General features: G+C 37.4%; 1 protein-coding gene across 21 annotated transcripts in view; it reads left to right on the top strand.

Moving 5' to 3' along the window:
* ACACA (acetyl-CoA carboxylase alpha) overlaps positions 1-24,733 on the top strand; it is a 280,594-nt gene that overhangs the window by 161,015 nt on the left and 94,846 nt on the right. For 18 of the 21 annotated variants that reach the window (XM_058703419.1, XM_058703413.1, XM_058703420.1 and 15 more), the window contains 8 exons: positions 4,156-4,212; positions 4,445-4,489; positions 11,880-11,921; positions 12,753-12,968; positions 14,245-14,400; positions 16,543-16,746; positions 21,389-21,544; positions 23,307-23,453. In XM_058703419.1, the coding sequence (XP_058559402.1) occupies positions 4,156-4,212; positions 4,445-4,489; positions 11,880-11,921; positions 12,753-12,968; positions 14,245-14,400; positions 16,543-16,746; positions 21,389-21,544; positions 23,307-23,453 (1,023 nt within the window). The remainder of the gene's footprint in view (positions 1-4,155; positions 4,213-4,444; positions 4,490-11,879; positions 11,922-12,752; positions 12,969-14,244; positions 14,401-16,542; positions 16,747-21,388; positions 21,545-23,306; positions 23,454-24,733) is intronic. The other 3 variants (XM_058703415.1, XM_058703416.1, XM_058703414.1) reach the window with 1 other exon arrangement.

Genomic DNA, 24,733 nt, shown 5'->3' with positions numbered 1-24,733 from the left:
GTCCGACTTCAGCTCAGGTCACGATCTCGCGGTCTGTGAGTTCGAGCCCCGCGTCGGGCTCTGTGCTGACAGCTCAGAGCCTGGAGCCTGCTTCCGATTCTGTGCCTCCCTCTCTCTCTGCCCCTCCCCCTTTCATGCTCTGTCTCTCTCTGTCTCAAAAATAAATAAACATTAAAAAAAAAATTAAAAAAAAAAAAGAAAGTATCAGTTATACATCATTCTCCTTTCAATTCTGTGTCTCTTGGATATATTGTGTTGACATCAAACTTCATAGTTTAAACCTAAATTTCCATCATTTTCCTTCACCTCTTATGACCCCCTGCCAACCACCCCCAAGAAACAAAACAAACCCAAGTAACGAAACCCTTTACCCCTAGTCATTTGGAAATCATTGACTTCTTCCTTTCCTTGCCATTCCGTTAATCTACTCCTCTACCCACAATCCTTACTTGTTTATTTCCATCAGGTCTGACATCAGGATCTCTGAGGTTTTTCTTTACAGTGTCTCTTACCCTTTCTTTCTTCTTAGTTTTAAAATTCTCAATGCCACCATTCTAGTGTAAACTCTTACCTCACATCTGAGGCATGGCAACAGGTTTACTTGTGATCCATTTGTGTTCCCCTTGTTCTCCCCCCAGCTTCGGTTCTGCTCACTTCCACAAAGTTAAATGTCCAAAATGCCCCCTTACCAAGGTATTCTCCCACTTAGCGTTGGTTCTCTTACCCTTAAGATACATCTGTAGCTTGATATTTAACATCATCCTATTAACGAAGGCTCACAGTCTAGCCTTTGCTGCTCCTAAGTCTTTGTCTCATTTACCTTTGTTTACTTCATCTCTTCTGTGGTCCTCATCTGAAAGGTTTTCTACTCACACTAACTTCCTTCCAGTCTTTCTCTCTCCCCTTCCTTCCTTCCTTCCTTCCTTCCTTCCTTCCTTCCTTCCTTCCTTCTTCCCTCCCTCCCTTCTTCTGCTTGTTTTAAGAGCTGTCTCAAATTTCACCGCTTTCATGAGGCCTTCTCTGAGTAGTCCTCACTAAAATGTATTTTTCTTCCTTGCATTTCTAATTGGTCATCATATATTTATTAGCAGTAATGATACTTTTTTTTTATAAAGAGCTTCTATGTAAACTTTTTTATTTGCACCTTATCACAGTCTCATGGGGCTGGATTAGTCAGGAATTATTCTGTTATACACATGGGGAAAAGTTCAAGTTCAGAGTAGATTAAGGTCCCTTGATCACCCACTGGTCGATGATCTAGCAAAAACCTGAATTTAAGGCTTGTGATGCCAGCTCTAAGGGTCACAGATCTAGGTGCTTTAGTAAATAATACATTCTTAGCCCTGAAGATGCTTATAGTCTTATTGGAGGGAATGGTTAGACATGCTCAAATAATAATCTGCAGTTACATTTCATTGTGACATGTGATAGATGCCAAAGCACCTCTCTTCAGCTGCCCTTAATGACAACTACTCATGTGTTTCCTTTGAATGGAAAGCACCTAACTTATACTGCTTGTTATAGAGAATGAGCTCAGTAGATGTTTTTTAAAATTTAATTTAGCAATATAAGCAATTAGTGCCATAGGCATTCACATCATGTAATGCTGATGGTAGGTACTCAGGAAAAGATGGTAACTTTGTGTTTCAGATGAGTCTTTAATCCATTATATTCTCAAAGCACACAAACTGACTGTAAGATTATAGTGGCCAAGATGAGGAAAAGGTACTTTCAGAGAAGTGAAGGTATGGGACATGTCTGGGAGTTTTTCTTTAGAAGAGAAATTTACCTTTCTTCTTGACCTGGACTAGTGACCTCATAAAATTAACCTGAGACCAGTGACCAAGGTAACTTTAGCTGTAAGAGACCTACTGTTATGTGTGGCTGCTGACTCTGCTGCTTGATGAAATAACATATGACCGTTTCTTCCCAGGTGTTGAGGCACTAATTGCCGATATTTGATTGTTTTGACCTCAACTTTAGGCTTTTTGTTACCCTCAAATCCAAGTCTTATATATCATCACACATTGATTTAAAAAAACAGTTTCTTTATTTTTACTGCATATATTTGTAACATTAACTGGCAATAGGAAATTGCCTTTTTCCTTTACTGAACTTGTAAACTGAGGCACAGAGAAATCCAGCATCTTTGTCTAATGCTTTTCAAAAGGCTAAGGGTACACTGTGCTGACATTCTAAGCCTAGAGAAGCTATTAACTGCATTAGGTACTGTGCTTATCCAGGAATACTTGACATTTTCACCTCCTTGTTTTGGGGGGAGAAAAAACATAAAAAGAAAGGGAAGGAGAAGCAATTAAAAAAACCTGAAATGATAACTAGTTTTGTTTTTCACTTCATGATCATGCTCCTAGCAGTTTAGAAAAAGTTTTTTTTTTTTTTAAGCACACATTAAACTATCAAATAGGTTGATCCAAATTGTCCAAATAATCTTCTAGTCCCAGCATGTCTTTTTTTCTCTCATAGAAATTAGGATCATATATTTGTAAATGACTTGTGGAGGAGATTGAAGCAGTCAGTGTAAATGGAGTTTCTCCAGGTGCTGACGCCTAATCGCTGGGTAATAGCTGTGGACTTGCTGTGAGACCGGCATTATTACAATGTAATCAGAATCCTGTTGCTCTGCTGTTATTGTCAGCCACTTGTGGAATTTTAAAAGCAATAACAATTTTGATTTTAAATCATGGCATTATTAAAGTTATTTTCTTCCCTTGCCAGAACATAGCTATTGATGCTTGTCTTTGAAGGACTTGGCTGTAGTGGAATTCTTTGTTGGTGCTGGAAAAAAACGTTTCTGTTCCTAGGCATGCTTAAAGACTGATAACCACGGCAGCCCCCATTACACTGTGTTCTTCTAAAACAGTTTTTTCTTACTGTAGTATCAATACTTGGTTATTTACATTAATGGGTATGATGCCAGTACAGATCCTTTTTAAATGTGAGTAAGCCAAAATTTATTCATGTTTGGTCTGGGGATTTATTATTAGAAAATTAATTTTTCCAGTTATCTTTTGTTTATGCTGTTAGTTAATTTTATTACTAAGCAGTGGCATAGTAGAAATGGAGAAGTAGGAGGAAAATGGCTCAGGAATGTGCCTATTCATAAGGGGAAGCTAATTTGGACTTAAAAAATACATAGTATCATGAAAGTTAAGAATTGGCTTATGAACATAGCTCTTGTTTGGAGTTACAGCAAGGAATGTGATCAAACTAAAGTCTGACTGTAGTTTGTGAAAAATCTACATTTTTTTTTTTCTATTTGTATTATTCATATATCCTCTCAGTGCATTCAACTAGTGGCATTGCTTTTCTCTTTGTTGCGATGTAGCCCCTTTTTGTTAGGGACCTTTAAAAGTATGTCCCTAACTTAATTCATTAACCTGTTTCTTTGTTTCTACTTTTGAGATAAATGAGCAGTACGCTATAGAGAAAGGCTTAGATCCAGAGGCCCAAGACTCCTATGAGAGTCTGTCTTGAAGCTGCTGGTGTCTGTTGCCTTCTAATATGCTGCTCGCCTATGCCAGGTGGAGATGTCAGTAGCCAGTAAATTTAAAAGCCTGTGAAACATTGCTTTTGCCAATTTTTAAAGAGAATTGAAAAAAAATACCTTCATGTAAAATAGGGGGGAAATATTTTAGAAGAACTAGAAAGGTCAGGACTTGTTCTGCTGAATTCTAGGAATACAGTGTCTGATGATAGGTAGTATCTGTAAGTAACAGTGTAGGATCTGAATTTTCTGTGGTATGGAAATTTCTTCTTTTCTCTCTGATTACATTTAGTTTCTGTATCAGTATGAATCTTTACGTTTGAATACAGGCCCACTAACATGATTTTTGATAAGTAGAAATTATATTGAGGTCCACCTTGAGGTAAAATAGTCCTTGGAGAATTTAGGTGACTTCATGTGATCTTTTTCCACAGAGTTCTCCTTCAGTTTTGTCCAGATCAATATATGAAACCTATTCCATCAGAGCCAGGTTGAGATATGTTTATTTGCAAGTTTGAAGGTATTGAGGCAAGATGTAGATATACAAAAAAGGGTGCTTGCCCAGTCAGAGCTTTCTGAGGACTAAATGGGGTAAAACTTAGGATGAATGGAGATCTCATCTATCTTCTGTTTACATGTTTTGTTTGTAGAAAGCTACCCTGGTTGAGCATGGGATACGGCGCCTTACTTTCCTGGTCGCACAAAAGGTACTGGCACGTGACCGATACTCCCCCAATATGTCTTAACGCTGCTTCTAGAACTTTAAAAAATAAAATATGGAATTATAATCATTTATTTCTTGTAGAATCTAATAAATTTTTTCCTATAAATTTAATCAAGAAAAAACATTAACTCATCACCTTTTACTTAATTCGTTTTTAATTTTATTATTAATTGCCAGCTTCTGTTTTTTCTTCTTTTCTGTCTTTCATTTGAAAGGATTTCAGAAAACAGGTCAACTATGAGGTGGATCAGAGATTTCATGTAAGTAAAAGGAACCACAATGAAAGATTACTTACTGTTTTATCTATCTGCCACCAATTATTTAAATATAGAGTATGTGTGAGTTCTTTAGAAGAGTTGGACTAATGTTTGGTTCTTCTTTTAGAAAGTGTTAAAATGAATCTTCCAGTTCTTCTTTAGTGTTCTAGCTAAAGTTTTTGTGTGTTTTTTTTTTTTTTAACCCTGTAATGAACTCTCAGTATAACTCTGAGAAATAGTTAAGAATGAACACAAGCATTTATCCAGATGACTAAGGAAGAAGTGGGAACTAACTACTAATCTCTTCTGTGCAGAGTGAACATAGGGACTTCAGTAATGAAGAACTGTTGATTGTACTTTGGGGTTTTGGCTTCTACCAAAGTTGGATTCAGGTTCTATTATTGAGAATTCTCAATTCTGAAAAACAATCATTTATTATTTAAAATGTCTTAACAGAACCTAAGTTGGTGTTTTTGTCTTATGTTAATTCTAGGAGCAGGAAATAAATAAAATTAAGCATTAAATTGCTTGTTCTCCCATTTAACTGAATTAACTGTTAGTATTTATGAGATTAAAAATTTTGTTGAAAAGAGAACTAAGTTAATAGCCTGGCATCCAAACAGTGGTATATCCACAATCATACCCATTGTGGTAGTAAGGTCAAAAATCCAGTTTGCAATCAAGATGTTATTTTCTAAAATGACTGATTATTGTTAACATATTTCTTTAAAAATTGATCTTATTGTAGCTAAGTAAGATTCCAGAAGATATTAGGAAGTCTTAATTTTCCTGATAAGAACTTTATTTGGGGGGCACCTGGGTGGCCCAGTCAGTTAAGTGATCCACTCTTGGTTTTGGCTCAGTTTATGATCTCATGGTTTGTGGATTCAGGCTCCACACCTGGCAACTTGGAGCCTGCTTGGGATTCTCTTTCTCTCCCTCTCTCTCTCTGCCCCTACCCCACTTGTGCTGTCTCTGTCTCTCTCAAATAAATAAACTTAAAAAAAAAAAAAAAAGAGTTTCAGGGCACCTGGGTGGCTCAGTCGGGTAAGTGTCCAGCCTCGGCTCAGGTGATGATCTCATGGTTCGTAGGTTCGAGTCCCATGTCATCTCAGAGCCTGGAGCCTGCTTTGGATTCTGTGTCTACCTCTCTCTCTTCCCCTCCCCCACCCACACTCTGTCTCTCTCTCTCAAAAATAAATAAAACATTAAAAAAATTAAAAAAAGAATTTTGTTTTAACAATTAAGTTAGTTTTCAAGCACTGTTCATTTGTAATGAAGATAGCATTTGGGATTCTGGAAAGGACTTTCTAAATTCAAGGACCTATGTGTGACTGCTTTTATTGCCCTTTGTCTATTAGGTCTGTAGCACTTGACATTTTGTTTTCCTTCTCAGAGTTCACCTTGTTGGTCTAGTCTACAGAGAAACCAGACAGACTACCCTCAAGCTAAAGAGCTAAGATTTTCTGAAATGCTTTAGGAAATGTTGTGGACTGTATAACTCCCCTGTGTTATTGATGTCAGGAAATCAAGCAGAGTGCAGATATGTATCAATCAATAACTTTAGATAGGAAACTAGAGGCAGTGGAGAAGTATGAGGAGCTTAAAGAGAACCCTGGGGCTTTAGAGAGAAAAATCAAGAGCTTAGAGAATAAAATTGATACTTGGGATAGAATATGGAAGCCCATGAATGAATAGTATGGCTGTTAAATGCTGATCTGAACTAAAGTAGACATGCCAGAGCCAAGACCTGGATTTGGGAAGAAAGAGTACTGGACTAGATTCTTAAGTTTTAATGTGATCTTTCATTTCTCACTGACTTTGGAATAATATAATATTCTGGGGAATAATAGTGAACTTGTAAAATTATTTTCCTTTTCCCTAATAATTCAGATGGAGTCTTGATGTTTATAGCACAGTAACCGGTTTCCTATAGTAAGCATTCCACAATGGATTAAAACTCTCCATTAAAATTTTTAAAAAGCCAAAGTGATTCATTTCCATGGGCATTCTTTTTCTTTTCCTTTTTTTTTTTTTTTTTTGTAACGTTTTTATTTTTATTTATTTTGAGAGAGAACGTGAGCAGGGGAGGAATAGAGGGAGAGAGAATCTGAAGCAAGCTGCATACTGTCAGTGCAGAGCCTGACACAGGTCTTGAACTCACGAACCACGAGACCATGACCTGAGCTGAAGTCCGATGTTTAACCGACTAAGCCACTCAGGTGCCCCAATAGGCATTATTTCTTTTGTACTTTCTTACCTCTGAATCTTTGTCATGTCCGAGAGTATATCTACAGCTTTAAAACATTTTTTTTTGTTGTTCTCCCTGCTATCCAGTAGGTTGAATAGGGACGCGTAAAGGCAAAATCTGCCAGGAAATGAGCCCAGTAGCTGGTCTTCCCCAGGAATCATTGTCCAGTTCCTATTTATAGTGGCGTCAAGTGAGTAATCAGTTAAATTATCAAGTGATTTGTGATGGGTATAGGAAAGGTTGCTTTAGGACGTAGAGAACATTAAGGTTTGGTGTGGACTGGATTTTCTCTGAAGAATTGAATGACAGAAGAATTGGGGTGTTTTTATGTGAGACTCCTTAGAAGCGATTAGTGGTTATGCAGGGGGCAAGGGCAACTATTACTGAGCTCCATCCAGGATCTACAATAGCCAGGAAGCCTTGGCAGGAGTTGTACAAATCCAGGGCTCATTGTCATGGTGCTGCTCTTAGTTCCTCTGCTGGTGGTAGCTTGCCATTCGTGGAGGATGCTTAGCCTCTGTCATGTCATCTGATGTGTGCTTGCCCCATAGTTAGTGTAGTGTGAAAAAGAGGAAGCTTTCTGGGAGTGTTAGAGATGAATCCCTTGATCTCTCTGGCTTTTTGGTAATCCACTGTGATGTATGCAGCCTCCCCTGTTCTACACTGTGAAATCCCTATATTATTGAAGAGAAAATGTGCACATGAGGGGGCAAGGAGAGGAGGAAGGTTACCAAGGCTGTTCAAGAACAGCATTGGCTAGTGTGGAATGAAGCATCTGTGCCATTGTTACATGGTCCTTGTCTCTCATGCTGCTTCAGAACCAGAACAAGGCAAATGAAGGCCAGAGTAATGATTCCTAGAGAGTGTATATCTTGTTAGGTGCTTATTCAGATGCCAATGAAGACTCTAAGCATTTCCAAAACTTTGTTGTCTATCACCACAGTCTCCACAGAGCTGAGCACTGGAATGTCTGCTACTGCCTTAGTCTCTTAGAGAATCCCTTAGAGCATGGAGCCTGTTCCTCCCAGCAGGCAGTATCCACCAGCACTAAGGAGTCTTGATATTGAGGTTCTTTCCATGGCCATCTAATTAAATCAAGTGCCCATAACAGGGCTTGCATAACTGCTTAATATTGATATTTAAACCAATTTTGAGAACAAACAAACCCATCCTTGTAAATACCTCCTTCCTATTTTAAAAAAATTGAAGCTTTAAAAGCAAAAGAACAGGGTCTTTGAATTTCTGCAGCTGTATCAGCTGCAGTTCTCCAGTTTTATGTAGTATTTAAGTCTCTTAGTTTCACTCACATTTCAGATCTAGAATTCCAGAAAGTGTAGCAGAAGGTGCTGTCTGATTGGAGTGTAAGTATTAAGCTTTTTGAAGCTTTCCGTATTTTTTTTCAGCAAAGTTTTGTTAGGGATATGGAAGTGCGAATTTTTAGGATTTCTTCTGATACTTTGCAACCCAAACAAAAGCATTAGGTCCAAACACTGTGATAAATCAGTTTTATCTAGGTTTCCTTTTGCATCTTGCTTGTACAATTTTAGGCAATTAAAAAAATTCTCCTATAAATCACCTAGGAGATAGTTGTAGTTTTACCAGTTTTATGAGTGATTCCCACTTATTTGGGTCTGAAGGAAGAACCAGCTATCAAAAACAGTTATCACGGTGGGGTGCCTGGGTGTCTTAGTTGGTTAAGCATCTGACTCCTGTATTTGAGTCAGGTCATGATCTCACGGTTTTGTGAACTCGAGCCCTGCATCGGGCTCTGCACCGACAGTACTGCGGAGCCTGCTTGGGATTCTCTCTCTCTCTCTCTCTCTCTCTCTCTCTCTCTCTCTCTCTCCCCACCCCCGCTGTGTCTCTGCCCTTCCCTGACTCATGCTGTCTCTGTCTCTCTCAAAATAAATAAACTTAAAAAAAATGTTTAAAAATAGTTATCATGGTTAGTAGTTCATTTCTTTAAAAAAATTGATATGCCAATTATATCTCAATATTAAGTTGGAAAAAATTGGTAGTTTTGTTTGCTAGTGGATCAACTATTAGTTTTTCAGAAGGTTTGGTTTGGGTTTTTGTTTTAATTACAGTCTATATAATTAGTTCTCAGCATGTTGAGGTAAAAGAGAATTGCACCAGCAAGTTTCCAATTTCTTCATCTCATTAGGTTTTTAACACGATTATTAGTGTCATAATCATCTATGATGTTTTCTGTTGCAGGTTTTCACATTCTCTGATTTGCAGGGTGTCTTGATTGGCTAATTTAGGCAAATTATTTTGATTGTCTTGATGATGGTTGGCTGATTAGAACACAGCAGGGGTATAATTTCTTCCTGAGAAATGTTGCATTCTTTTGGTTTTTGGTACCAGAACACTAAGAGGGTTTTTCTTTGTGTACATTCAATTATTATATTTGCCCATAACACTAGTAGAATGCCTGGAAAGCAATTACATTAGTGATGGAATAAGCATGAATGCTGTTAGTAGAAAAATTGGAAGTCTCAGGATGAGGTGGGGTGAAGGAATTGACTACAACTGTAGGACCAGACTTCTGCTTTTCTTCTCTGTGTTTTTTGTTTCTGCGATTTTTTGAGCACTGAAGGAAGTTACGGCTTGCTATAAAAGTCTTCAGAACTTGTCTGTCTTTCTAAGAATCACTTAATAATCCTGGTTTCTCATTGCACAGAACTTCTGGCCATTTCCTGACCTGAATGCTTCACGCTTAAATTGAGGGCCCCACTGTGGAGCTAAAAATTTGCTCAAAAGTTATTTAAAAAAAAAAGTTTATATTATCTCATAACACTGTTTCTTAGCTAAACTTAATGAAAGTGGTTTTTTCGATTTTGGTGAGTCTTTGCCCACCCCTGCCAAGAATTAGTTCTCTTTTGTTATTGGTTGTAAAGGTATTTCCATTCAAGATTGTTTGTTTTCCATGTCTTTTGGTTACCACAAATTTTCATAATGGACTGAATGGTAAAGACAGCTTATTTGTTACTATCGTGATGTTTTGGAAGGAATAATGATTTTGATTCTGCATATATACACACTTAAATAAGTGGTATACTAGGGGCGCCTGGGTAGCCCAGTCAGTTGAGCATCCAACTTCGGCTCAGGTCATGATCTCGCGGTCTGTGAGTTCGAGCCCCACGTTGGGCTCTGTGCTGACAGCTCAGAGCCTGGAACCTACGTCAGGTTCTGTATCTCCCTGTTTCTCTGCCCCTCCTTTGCTCATGCTCTATCTCTCTCTGTCTCTCAAAAATAAATTAACAAAAAAATAAAAATAAACAAATGTGCTTTTAAGTGGTATACTAAATAAATATATTTTAATTCATAGTTCTGGCAGAATAGAAAGGTATATGCTTAAAAGATCTTATTATCACTTACCTTGACTCTTTCAGAAAATTCCATGAAAGGACTTTTTATTACCTTTCCTTCTGTGACCTGTGTTGCTTTTTTAGCTAATGCTCTGAAAGCCATACCTCTCAAGAATAAAATCAAAACTAGGCTATATAAAGCCATGAGCATGAAATCTACTGAAAACTCAGCTGAACATCTTCCTGCTTAATCTTGAAGTCATCCCCATGTTCTTCACTATCATTCGGGGGAATTATTTAGAACAAAACATCATCAGTAAAAGATCAGTGCTGTGTAAAACCCACTTTCAAAGGGCTTTTAAAGACCCAAGCCTGAACAAGGGATTTCCTGGGCTTGCTAAACAAGCTCCTAGAAACCTGTTAAATGCAGTTTTACAGTTAAAATGCCAAGGAAATGTAAAAAGATTTATTAACTGTGTAAGCTTAAGGTAAGAGTGAGGTATAATACCTGTGGAAAGTATTCAAGAAGTTCTCAGTAAATTCAAGAACCACAAGTTTTCAGCATGAGTTCTGCTTTGTTTTTTTTCCCTTAAGCCTTAATTTCTGTTTTTTATCTCAACAAAGAGAAGTCGAATAAATAGGGAACTTGGATTATAACAAGAATAGAAAGGTAGTACCCTATACTTGAGAGAGAGTGGTAGAAATGGAAGGGTGTGGGCTCTGGCATTAGACTCAAGTTCACATTCTTGTTTTGTGATCCTGGGCATGTCACTTGGCCCCAGCTTCCTCAGCTGTAAAAAACAGGGTCATCATAGATACCTGAGAGGTTGTGGAGAGCTCTCGATGGGACAGCATGTGAGAGTACCTGCCACCTAGAAGGCTTTCCGTTCATGTTTCCTTCATGGTTCCTAAAGCTCATTGAGGAATATTTAGGCAGCTAGTCCTGGTCTCTCTGCTTGTACCAATAAGTTTTGATTATATTGCGCTCATAATGAAGGAGATACCTAATGAAACCTCCTATAGAGGCAAATAGTAATGACTTGATTCCAACACTGCCAGTAGAGCCTCCCATCCGAGAAACGGGTATTTGGTGTTAATAAGTTAAATTTCAGAAACTAATGGACTCTGCTAATTGAATTCATCTTTGTTAATTAATAAGGTTCTAGGAAATTGGCTGCTTTGTTGTGTAATGTCCTGCAAAAGAGCAGTAAGACCTAATGACTACAAGTTCACTAGTTCCATCCCTCTCTTTCCTATACATGGGGTGGTAGTGACCAAAGTATCATCTTACACTTTTCTTTGTCTTGAAATGTTATTGTTTAAACACTTGGAATGATTGACTTAAGAGTGAATGTGGAAAAAACATGGATTGGGGAATACTGTGCTATCTGGCTAGTTTACATTTGAAGAGTTTCTTAAGGGGAAACTTGGGAAATCAGTCCAGTAACTACTATTGCAGTGCTGCAGCATAAGGGTATATTGGTTTTATTTGCCTGGTTGTGCCAAAAGCAACACCAGGGAAGACTTTTTTTTCCCACTTGGGAGATAAAAACAAACAAACAAACAAAAAAAAAAAACTAATTTTTTTTCCCTAGGAGAGGCTAGCTATTGAAGTTAGGATAATTGTGTGGTGATTTCAGACTTGGAAGTGGGGTCACAGTGGTGGTTACCCAAAGGATTGTTCCTATTCCCTGGCCTAAGCTTAGATAAGGAGCATGTATTCTAGGAGCTGCCTTCTAGGTGCTTGACTGCTTCTGTACTTTACTACGTGTTTATCCCCAAAGAGCCATATCTATGAAAGACTGACATATTTTCCCCTTCTTTACCACAGAGAGAATTTCCTAAATTTTTCACGTTCCGAGCAAGGGATAAGGTAAGGACTGATTCCCTCCCACCCTTTTTTTTTTTTTTTTTTAAACCCAAGAGTGGCTTATCTTTGCCATGTGCTCTTCTTGCCATTCTCCTTTCTCTAACTGAATTTGCGCTTCCCTTTGCCTTGCATGTGTCTTAGAACCAAGGAAGGCTCCCTTTGGAAAGAGTTTGGTGTAGGAAATAGTCCAGTGTATTGAGCTACCCAAGGAAAGCGATAACTTTCACAATCATCACTATGCTTTAGGCCGGTCCTAATGATATATTAAAGGACTACTGCCCTTAGTAGTATTATATCTTTTTTAATCTATGGATATTAAATATTCCAAAGCCAAATATCTTTATTTTTAAAAATTACATGATGTTTATTTCTTGAGTATTTACTGTGTCCTTTGTACTGTGCCAGAAATAATAAGAGTATAAAACTGGGCCCTGCCTGTAAGCATTTTAGTTGGGTAAACCCAAAACATCAGTATGTGAAGTAAATATTAATGTGAAGCAGTCTGTGGTTAATTGTCAGAAATGAACTGTATAGACAGTAGTAATGCAGTAGGAGTTCTGAGGGAATTGGTATTTTTTGTTTGCTTGTTTTTAATGGAAATCATCACCATTTGTAAAAGCATAAATGATGAAAGCTTGGAAAGTAAATAGGTATTTTAGTCCCTAATCTTACGTAAGCTATAGCATTATTCTTGTATGTAGCTCATTTTTGTTGCTTATTAGCGCATCATCGTTTATGTTTCTATTTTCAAGCATCTCTTTTATGTATATGTTCATAATATAATTTTGTTAACTGCCTCTTGTGAGCTCTTTTGTTCTCCAATTTTGTGCTCAGTTTGAGGAGGATCGTATCTATCGTCACCTGGAGCCTGCTCTAGCTTTCCAGTTAGAACTGAACCGGATGAGAAATTTTGACCTTACTGCCATTCCATGTGCTAATCATAAGATGCACCTGTATCTTGGGGCAGCCAAGGTGGAAGTGGGCACTGAAGTGACAGACTATAGGTTCTTTGTTCGTGCAATCATCAGACATTCTGATCTGGTCACCAAGGTAAGTACCATACTTGGATGGGAAGTTATTCCTGAGGGAAGGGACAGAGAAACAGGCATCGTTCAAAATCAGGTTTTCATTTTTTGTTTTGTTTTTTAATTTATTTTTTTTTATCTTAAGTAGGCTCCACACCCAACATGGGGATTGAACTCACAACCCTGAGGTGAAGGGTTGCATGCCCTACTGACTGAGCCAGCCAAGTGCCCCTGGGTTTTTATTTTTTGAATCAAGGCTCTTATTCTCATTTATCCCACTCTCCAGTAGCCATTAGAAGTCTGAGAGTCCTTTCTCTCACAGAAATAAATATTCCATATGATAAAGGGCTTTAAAAAAGTTTATTCTTGGTAATGGAAGCATGAAAGCGCTCCTTTGAGAAAAGGAAAAGCATCTTAACAGAAAAATCACAGGGATAGTTCAGTGATGATAGAAGATAAAGAGAAAAGTTAGAGATGGCCCCATTGTAAGCCCACCTAGAGGTAGAGTAGTTTCTGTGTATAGCAAGGCACTTCCTGGTGTCATAATTACTGCATCCTGTACCTATACCCTTTCTTCAACTTTTACTTTCTAAACAGATTTCCTTTCTAAACTCCTCTGTTTGGCATGTGTGAAATGTGATCCTATTGGAGGTATAGCTCTGGGGATGCCCTGCATTTCCACCTATTAGAAGGAAATGTTTCCCTAAGAAGCAGGAGGAAGGGCTGGCAGGAACTCTTTGATAGTTGCCTGCCTCTGCTGCCTATGGTCATTGGGCTGACTCTAGGGAGAAAGGTAGCACCTGTAGCAGGTGCCTTGTGATTCATGACATAGTACTACTTAAGTCATTATAATAGCCATTTCTTTATTGACTCTTTCATTTTTTAATTGTTATTTATTTGTTTATTTTAGAGAGCACGAGTTGGGGATGGGGGGGGAGAGAGAGAGAGAGAGAGAGAGAGAGAGAGAAAGAAAGAAAGAAAGAAAGAAAGAAAGAAAGAAAGAAAGAAAGAAAGAAAGAAAGAATCCTAAGAGAGAGAGAGAGAGAGAGAGAGAGAGAGAGAAAGAAAGAAAGAAAGAAAGAAAGAAAGAAAGAAAGAAAGAAAGAAAGAAAGAGAGAGAAAGAATCCTAAGCAGGCTCCATGATCAGCGTGGAGCCCATTGGTGGCTTGATCCCATGACCCTGGGATCATGACTTGAGCCAAAATCAAGAATTGGATGCTCAACTGACTGAGCCATCCAGGTGCCCCTACTGATTCTTTTAAAACACACTGATGTTGATGGTGATTTTTATTTTGTATAGGAAGCTTCTTTTGAATATCTACAAAATGAAGGGGAGCGGCTGCTCCTGGAGGCTATGGATGAATTGGAAGTTGCTTTTAATAATACAAATGTTCGCACTGACTGCAACCACATCTTCCTCAACTTTGTGCCCACAGTCATTATGGACCCATCAAAGGTACATTTCTCTTTAGCTTCTCTCCCAGCACTACCAAGCACAAGTAGAGAGATTCATCCATATTTATTCTCACTTAAACCTGGAAACAAGTACACTTGGTTAGCTAGTTGAGCCCTTGATCTTTAAAGTTTACAGAATGCTTGTGAGACAGGGTTTCTGGGAGGGAGTCAAAAATTAGAAGCCATTGAAAGCAGACATCAAAACTGAAGGTGGTATAATGTTATCTTGCTGGTCATTTATAAGCAGTATGAAAACATAAAAGTTTCTTTCTGTTATTCCATTGGTACCTGCTTTGGATACTTGTCATCATAATGGTCCTGTTTTTATATAATTCCCTAGGATTTCTCATCTGGAATAACTTTGCTATTTTTGGACATTTTGGCAAAATTACTGCTGTTTTGCACTAAATGTTACTTACCCGTGGCCTCAGGGAGGCAGTACAACTTCCTAAAGTGTCTAACCTATTTCCCTTCAGTATTTTTCCACAGGGAGACAATTTGGTTGTTATAGAATTTTCACATGTATTATATATGTTTTCTATCCTGAGGCTCTATTCTAAAATACATTCCATATAGTTTAAGAAAGGAAAACAGGGTGATTCTATACTTGACCTTTTATCCCAGGTGTAATAAAGACAGACTGCTCTCTATTTGTATTCACTCTAACCTTTTTCTATCTTGGTATTGTGGAATTTGGTTAGGAGAACCAGTATCTCCATTTCTCAAGATCAGTTGTAAGCATGGACTTTAGATTTTTGAACTTAATGTCTAAGACCTAAAAAATCACTTTCTGCTGTTTTTTTCCTTCAAGACTCTAAACTACTGATAGGTTGACAAGGATAGGGCTACTCACTGAGTATCAAGTCTCATCATCTAGCTTAAGTGAAGGTTCTCTTAAGCATTCTGGGACTGCTGAGGCTGGAAGAGTGAAAACATGGCCAGGACACTATTTAACTGTATATATTTTTAGACTTGACCTAACCATTTCTCAGTGAGTTTTTTTAATATCTACCTCTCTACTTCTACTCTAAATACCCATACGTCCTAGCTATGCCTTTCTAATCATAGATAAGATAACTGTCAGCTTCTTGAATGTAGAGATTGTTGACTTTTGTTCTCTCCAGAAAAGAATAGGTAGATACCCTTTGGTTAACAAGCAAGTGTGGGACTAGAGAAGTCAACTCCTTGAAATCCATTAACCTGAGATTCTGTGGTGCTAAAACAAACTGCAAAGGTGGCACATACTTCTAAAGAACCATAAGAGAAGAGTGGTAGAAAATATTTTTGATATTTTCTAAGTTGAGAAAGCAATTTAGAAAGACAATTCATTTAAGAGAATGGGTTAATTTTGAGTAGTATGTCCTGGCTGCCTTTAGCCATATTGGGAAAACAAAATTTCATTTGTCAGTAAGAGAAAATCCCATCTAAGGCCATTTGGTTAAAATAACTTGCCTAACCCTGAAAACTAGGAGCACTAAGATGCCTGGGTATAAGCCTTAGAGAAACTATGAAACATCTGCCCCATCTACTTAAATCCCAATTGGACTTGGCAATGACCGAGCTTCAGAGCTCTGTTTAGAGAGAACATTCTAACACCACCTACAAATTGCCTCTCTTTAATTTGTGCAATTTACCAAGAGGCATATATTATAAAGTTTAATAAAATTGTATAGAAAAAAGCTCATGGTGGTAATTGCTATGATGATTTAAGGTCCTATAAGTGCAATGAAACATAGTTACCATGCATATAAATGCTACTTAATAGCTATTTAACTAGAAATTTTATTCTTATTTGGGGGCTTTCTCTTAAATCCCATGGCTTGTAATTTTAGATATTGCAGATCTTTGATATAGAATATGAATATAATTGGGAAACGGGTAGGGAGTTGTACAGATTTGGGTGTTGTGAGCCAGAGAACCCCACTCAAATGCCAGCCTGGCGTGAAATTGTCCCCAACTTGTTTCTAAGCAAGAGTAGGGTTGGGGAGAAATTATCTTACTTTTTATAAGGAATACATGTAGTGCACATCTCCAGAAACCAGCACCTTTTTCCATTCCTGCTTTCCCAAAGATGGGAAGACCTGAAACAGGTTCTAGGTACAAGGTGTTTTAAGTTTTGTGCTTGGTGACGTGTCTGTGACAGATTGAGGAATCTGTGCGGAGCATGGTAATGCGCTATGGAAGTCGGCTGTGGAAATTACGTGTCCTCCAGGCAGAACTGAAAATCAACATTCGCCTGACACCAACTGGAAAAGCAATTCCCATCCGCCTCTTCCTGACAAATGAGTCCGGCTATTACTTGGACATCAGCTTGTACAAGGAAGTGACTGACTCCAGGACAGCACAGGTACAGTAGTCAAGGGCTCCTTAGACTTTTGATTTTGTCCTTAAAGATAAGCCACTTGGCCTTGTTATGGAAAACCCAAACTCACAAGTCCCATTGGTTCATGTAGCAGAGTTATCCTCTGTCAGGTTCAGTGCTCACATGAATTTGAAAAAACTTCATTTACCTTATAAGATGTGCCTATGTTCTTAATCACGGATGTTATGAAACCCTCAATCTTTGTGACATACTGGTGAGCCCAAACAGATGCCAAGTGAACCTCAATCCAGAGGTAATTCTACAATTTAGCATTCTTTTGTAAAGGGCTCTTGAGCTACCTGAACAATCTTGTCTTCTCTGGGCTGATCTGTCTTTCCTGTTTTCAGCCTTGATAGACCACTCATTGGCAAGTAAAGAAAAGAAAATTGTTGAAATATATCACCACCTTTGATCGTAAGGAAAATTTCAGCATAATGTAATAGCTAGAGCAGTGTCAAGCAGTGACTTTCTCATATTTACCCATTATGTTATTCCATTTACACACATTATTTTCCTTCAAAGAGTTCAGAGTATTAGAGATCTATAGAAGAGCAAAGTAGCAAACTTTAACCCCTTTTTCAGGTAGAAAAATCAAGAATGTGAAAATGGAAGATGACTCTTTCAGTAGATTGATTATGTCATAACAGAATTCCTTTTAATCTGTGTTCCCACCTTCATTTCTAAATATTTGTGCCATTTGCTGTGATACTGGATTTGGGTTGGTTTGCCATTGCTCACATCTTCTTAAGAACTGAGATGTTATTTTAGCTTTTTGGCCAGAACTTGGAAAGTGAATTTCTTCTGTTTAAAGGATGACCTTGCTTCAGTACGTGTACACAAGGGTTTCAGTTTCTTCTATGCAGTTGGTGCCAGGAAGAGATTATATGTCTCTTGTTTTTATCTATGTCCTTTTAAATCCAGGAACAGAGGCAAGAAAAGACATTTTTGCCAGTATTTTGAAGATGAATTTTAAAAATCTGAGTTTGGATAGTTGTCAGAGTGACCTTTCATTTTGTGCTTTGATTCCCAGTTAGATGGCCAGAGGAATCTATCCAGTGAGAAGTGAACAGTTAAAACAGAGAGAGAGAGAGAGAGAGAGAGAGAGAGAGAGAGCACACAAGAGTGCAAGGGGTGAGCAAGAGAAAGAGTATTCAATAATTTTTGCTGCACTTGATGTTTTTCAAGACAGCCTTAAAGACATTTTCAGTCAGAGCTTTCCATGGGCAGGGATATTTTTAATTAACTTCTACAATGGCTTCAAGGCAGTCTATTCTTGTGAAAAATAAGATGGCCACTTGAGATTTTAGTGTTTTTGATAAATATGTTTGTTCTTCATAACTATTTTATTTTTCCTTTCTTTTATTAGAAAGCTCTTAGATTTCCTTCATTCTGGCTAGTGGTGACACAGGGGCATGAAAGGCTCAGATGCCTTCAATCATGATTTAGTACTATGCCTGGCACAAAATAAGTACTCAATAAGTATCTGAAAGAATGAATGAGCTACCTTTTGCCTGAGGGACAGCCCCTATTACCATAGGTCCTACCTATTTAGGAAGCCCTAAAGGAAGAGGTCTCCTTCAGGCTGTTCAGTTGAGGGAGTTCAACAGCCACTGTGGAATGTGAATGAACCCAAGAGCCCCTGGCCGGAGGAGGGAACCAGCAAAAGGAACAGTCTTCAAGTCTGCTCTGGTGCTCCTAATGCCTACCTGATAGTTACTGCCAATTTATTTTTTTCCTTTCTTTGTTCTAGTGAGTCATTATGTGAATTCAAAATAATATAGAACACTGTGTATCATTCATTCGTTAATTGATGTAACATTTACTGACCACCTATATAGTGCATCAGGCACTATGGATTCAAAGTGATCTCTATTCTTAAGAAATTTACATCAGGGTGGAAGAAGACAGATAATTAGTTTGTCTGTAATATGATTATGATTTGTGTTATCAAAAGATAGGTACAAGGTTCTAAGGGAGCAGACTATGGGATCAGAAATTGTTTTCCAAAAGAAGCCTTTCTGATGGCCACTGATGAAAGGTGTATGATATATAAAATATATGCATATTTTCATAAACTTGTAAGACATACACTTTACCAATTTTTAACTACTATGTCCATTATAGTAGAAAATGAAATTAATGGAGGTAGCTGATCATTCAGTGCTATCCATTACCATCAACCTCTTGTTCAGCACATCATTTATTCTTTCTGACAACAAGGAGCAGGGTTGACTAGTTTGAGCTTCCTTTTGTTTCATTTTCTTTGTAAAGTCTTTGTGGTGTTAGCTGTAATTGAACACTGATGCCAGCCATCACAGCGGGGAGAAGAGATTTGGGTAATCTGTTGCATGAGTCACTTGATTCCCAATGTGTAGTATAAGGGAGAAATATATATTTTTTAAGTTACCTTTATTAAGATACAATTTACATATAATGACATGTACTTATTTTATGTGTATACTTCAGTTCATTCTCAAATCATATAAACCTGTGTGACTCCCATCACAGTCATGATAGAGAACATCTTAAAACCCGTAAGAGTTCTCTTATTCTCTTTCGCAGTCAAAGGTAGAGTCACAGTTCTAGGCACCCAGTGGCCTGCTTTCTATTATAGACAAGTTTTGCCTGTCCTAGAATTTCATATAAATGAAATTAGACATTATGTACAGTGTTTATGTGGCTTCTTTTGCTCAGCATAGTATTTTTGAGATTCATCCATGCTGCATAGACATAGACTCTGGGTATGTTCCTCTTCATTGCTGAGTGGTATTCCATTTTATGAATGTAACAAAATGTTTATATTCGTTCACCTATTGATGGACATTTGAAGCTTAATTTTCCAGTTTGGGCTATATGAATAAAGCTGCTATATGAACATTCATATACAAGTCTTTATGTAGAATATGTTTTCATTTTTCTTGGGTGAATATATGAGAATGTAATTACTGGGTCACAGGAAGTGTATATTTTATTATATAATTATATAATTTTATTAAAAAACTGCCAAACTATTCACCAAAGTAGTCCTACCATTTTCAAGTCCCACCAGCAGCGAGAGTACCTAGAGGGCTTTCTCCAGCCCCCTTCTCAGTCCACATGGTTATGTTGCTCAACCACTGACCAGCCTGACTTCATTCTACCTTGGCAAAAGTGAGTCTCAAACTCTTGTACCCACAGCTCTTGTCTTTCCTAATAGACAGGAATGTAGCTCCCAGAATCTGCTGCTTTTACTCCTTTTTCTTATTTTGATTTGGTTTATCTTCTCTCAGGAGTCCAGTTTTTTCATTCTAATACCTTGACCATACTTAACACTTTGAATCTCTTAAAACATTACTGTTTCTACCTAAGACATTGCTAATTCTACCTCCCACCCAGTGACTTTCACCATTAGTCATATAGAATAGGACTGGAAGCTCCATTCCATGGGGTTTAAGCAGCCCAAGACAATTTGTGCCCGGTATAGGACCTGACCTGCCAGTCAGCAGAACATATTTGTTCCTCTGAGCTAGGCAGCTACGGATTCATTTAGCTAAATGGTATCCAGGGTTTGGGAAAGTACTTAATTATGTTGTTAGGCCTATATATCAGGTTCACAAATCTATTTCTTAATGGTAGATTTAAGGTTATACATTTTAGACCAGAATAGATATGTATATATGCCCACATACCCTTATTTCCCAGGCTCCATTTGTATTCACTGTGTTTGGAGTCTATATTTAAGTATTCATGCATAAAGTGCCTAGTTTAGTGTTATACAACCTCTGGGCACTCAATAAATATTAACTGAATTGAAGTAATGGCATCCCTTATAGATATTCATAAGCAAATAAAACTATCTAAATATGTGAAGTATGAAGTACTCTTCTAGCTATATTTGAGTTGAAATGATTAAAAAATGGTGTGTTTTTATTATGTGACAATATAGGTATTGCAGGAGCTATTCGGTAGTTGTAGATGTAGTATACTGGAGGATATAAATAAATGCATATCTGTATTATATTAATATATATATATAATAACACATTTATTTTACTATGGGCTATGTCTAATGAGCTAACCAGAACTGACTAGCTGGATGGATGGATGAATGAAATCCACTTCTGGCAAAAATCTTTGAAACCTTTGTGTGGCTATGAACACTTATGAAGCACCTTCTAATCATAGACTGAAGCACAGATAATAGGGTAGAGCCTTGACCTGACTTCTGTTAGGGAAAGAGCAGAATTCTCTTCAGCACGTAGCTGTTCCTCAACTTAAATGTGCAGACTGCTTAGATTCATTAGTTGACATACTTCATTTCTGAGTATATGGAATTTAAGTCATTTTAGAAGGCAAGCATTGTCAGTCTGTCTCTGAGATGTGAAATTTACGCTGTGCTTTCTTGTTGATTTCAACTAATCCAAAAGTGAGAGCAACCCATGGAGTATCATTGGTTACATACCATTTTTTAGAGTTGGTTAATCTGTAGAGAATTGAGAACACTACCCAATGTGTAAAGGCATGTCTTAGCTACTCAACCCACCAAAAATGTGTGTCCAGAAATAACATTTATGAAAAAAGCCCCTCTAGGCGGCTGATTTTCTTCTCTGTCTCTTAACTCCCCCTTGTCATTCTCTTTCTCCTGTAGATCATGTTTCAGGCATATGGAGACAAACAGGGACCATTGCATGGAATGTTAATCAACACTCCATATGTCACCAAAGACCTACTTCAATCAAAGAGATTCCAGGCACAATCCTTGGGGACAACATACATATATGATATCCCAGAGATGTTTCGGCAGGTAAAGGTGGCTAACTGGGGGGGTTCTGATATGTTCTAAAGAGACAGGGTTTTCCTGAATTTCCATTGGATGCAGCTTAGCCTGGAATGGGTCATTCCCAAAGGGCAAGAAGTATCCTCACACTACTCTCATTTCTGTCTCATTCGGGATTTGGTGACTGCCAACTCCAATATTGGACAGTTCTTTAGGAATTAATAGGAGGAATGGTGAGGATAGAAGCTTCTATTGGGAAGAAAGTAAACTGAGATAGCATACCTGTGATGGTAGTTTACAATGCCCTGTGTGAGGAGTTATGTTCAGGTATATATTTCCTAAGCTATAATCAAATTATGGGTATTAAAAAAGAGGCTTGAAACTCTACTTCTCTTTTTCCTATTTTCCAAGATAACCCAGGCCATTAGCTGATAGGTTAATATGATGAGGATCAATACTGATAATATATACAAATGGATATAGAGTTCATGATACACAGTTTAAAGTATCAATTCTTTCATGGAAGATTTATTATAGCTGAATAAAAACTAATGTGAGAAAATACATTATGATTCTCATCCTTTATTTGAAAATAAATTCCTTTGATCTGTATGGTGAATCCTCTCTATGCTGCAGATTTTTCTTCCATCAATAGAAGGCAAGAAAAGTACATCTACAGCAGAAAATGCAACAGATAGAGTATCAAAAGAATACTGAATTTGTCCTTAAAAAAAAAAAAATCTATGAATACAGGATTTTTCCAAGTCTTCTAGTCAATACTACTAGTATTACCACATTTGAATTTTAATAAAGTAATATATGTGGCCTTGGTAAATAGTCTACCTGTAAATACAAGAGATTTCCTGTAAGTAGTCATTTGTTTACAGGTTCTCTCTCTGGAAACATAGGTATCTTCATTTCGTATTGCCAACATTGTTCCCCTACAAGTTGTGTTGGTTCTGTTCCCCAATGCCAGAACTATAAATAGAAATGACACTCTGTATAATTTTTCCTGTAGAATAGACATAAACACTGTGATTGGAACATGTAGATATGAATATATCATATTGCCTTTAAATGTTGTTTTGAGACAACCAAAGAAACAGCTAGTTCCCTCTTCATGAGGCATTTGTTCTGGTCATATGAAGTTGGAAATGGAAATCAAAATGGTTTTAAAATGGATAGGTGTGTCTATATTCTCAAATTTGACCAGAATTGATCCCGCACATTTACAAATAGTCATGCATCCCTGATGAGCTAATTCCTGCATATGGGCCTATAGATCTGAAAAGACATTAGGAAAGGATGCTTTTCTTGAGCCTCTAGTAGAAACTTTATTCTTGCCGCCTTAGATTTTTTTTGGTATTAGCTGAGTGTCATATCACTTTTCCTGGTTATTTTTCTATTCTTCTGGGATTTTTCTTCCTTTTTTAAAAAAGAGGGATTAATGTTACTTATTTTTTATTTTAATTTCCCTAGGTATTGTTAGGTCTGTTTGTTAGGTCTATTGCATTTGTTAATGCTCTTGTGCTGATTCAGAATCACTCAGTAATTTGACTTTGTTGGAAAAGTGCCTGATTTTGATATGTAAAAAACATTATGTGAAAAATAATTACAAATCTATTTTAACTGAGAATGAGAGCTGCAGAATTGGGTCTGATGCTTTGATGCTCAGCAGAACACTTGGAAAGGAAAGAGTAAAATCAGATTGACTGAAACTTAATATTTATTTTTGTGTATGTTAAAATGCTGATTGTCACTGATTAGTCAAACTTCTCTCCTCCACTAGTCTCTGATCAAACTCTGGGAGTCTATGTCCACTCAAGCATTCCTTCCATCACCCCCCCTGCCTTCTGACATGCTGACGTATACTGAGCTTGTGTTGGATGATCAGGGTCAGCTGGTCCACATGAACAGGCTTCCAGGAGGAAATGAGGCAAGTCATTGATTCCCCTTCCCCCTTTTCTTATATCTGTGCCCACTAGTGGCAACTTTCCATGGGGGTGGTCATTAAGTAGCATTAATTTAGACGCTGCATAGGCACATAGTAGTCTTGTTGGTAGAGTTCTTTAGAGAGAAAACATTGACTGGATATCAAGGAATTATTAATTTTTTATGTGTGATAATGATGTGCTTTTTTAAATGGTATTAAAGTTTTGCTTTCTAAAAAACAGTTATGTTTTCTGTTACACATAACTACTAAAATAGTTACAGATGAAATGATCCAATGTCTAGGATTTGCTTCAGAGTAATAGAGGGGTGAGTGTGGGAGTATAGGGAAAACAAACTGGCCATGAGTTGTTAATGAAACCTAAATGATATATACATAGGAATAGACTATTTTCTCTATTTTTGTATATACCTGAAATTTTGAGATTTTTTTTTAATGTTTATTTTTGAGAAGAGAGAGCACATGCACACGAATATGCAGGTGGGGAAGGGCAGACAGATGGGGAGACTGAGGATCCAAAGTGGGTTCCGTGCTGACAGCAGAGATCCTGATGTGGGGCTGGAACTCACAAACCATGAGATCATGACCTCAGCCAAAGTAGGATACTTAACCGACTGAGTCACCCAGGCGCCCCTGAGATTTTTCTATAATAAAAACATTTAAAGTATTGTTTTGCTTGATGTTCTTTCTTATTTGGATACTTACATACTAGTACACCTTTTTTGGTATATTTTCTGTGCTCAGGTAATTTAATCTAGTGCTGTTATGATCATGGTAAATATATTCTTAAAGGGGCTCAATCAGAACCAGGGGTTTAAACATAAAAGAATGTAGCAGAAGGCACATTTCTGATAGTTATCTAAGAATTCATTTTCTGGCATTGGAATCCTCTCTCGTATGGTGCACTGTTAATAATGATATAAAGTCATAATAACCTATCTCCTCCTCTTCCTGATTTTAACTATGCTTCTAATGTACAATTACAACCAAAAACAATAATAAACTTAAAAAGAGACAGTTTTTATTTCAACCTTAGATAGAATCCCTAGATAAATCTCATTCTTTAGAAAGAGTAATCTTTACCCAAGTGTTCTCCATAAACAGGCTAGGTAGACCTTTGGAGATAATACGTGGTATTTTCCATTTTGTGTATCTTTTTCAAAAAATGTTACTGTATATATAAGGTGTATGCTGTTTCAGCAAGTACACCAGTGGATGCCAAAAGTAGATGAATTGGTATTAAGATGGATGCAGGCATTGGACCA

The sequence above is a fragment of the Neofelis nebulosa genome, chromosome 16, assembly GCF_028018385.1.
Source record: "Neofelis nebulosa isolate mNeoNeb1 chromosome 16, mNeoNeb1.pri, whole genome shotgun sequence".
Lineage (NCBI taxonomy): Eukaryota > Metazoa > Chordata > Mammalia > Carnivora > Felidae > Neofelis > Neofelis nebulosa.
This window is presented reverse-complemented; position numbering and strand designations above follow the sequence as displayed.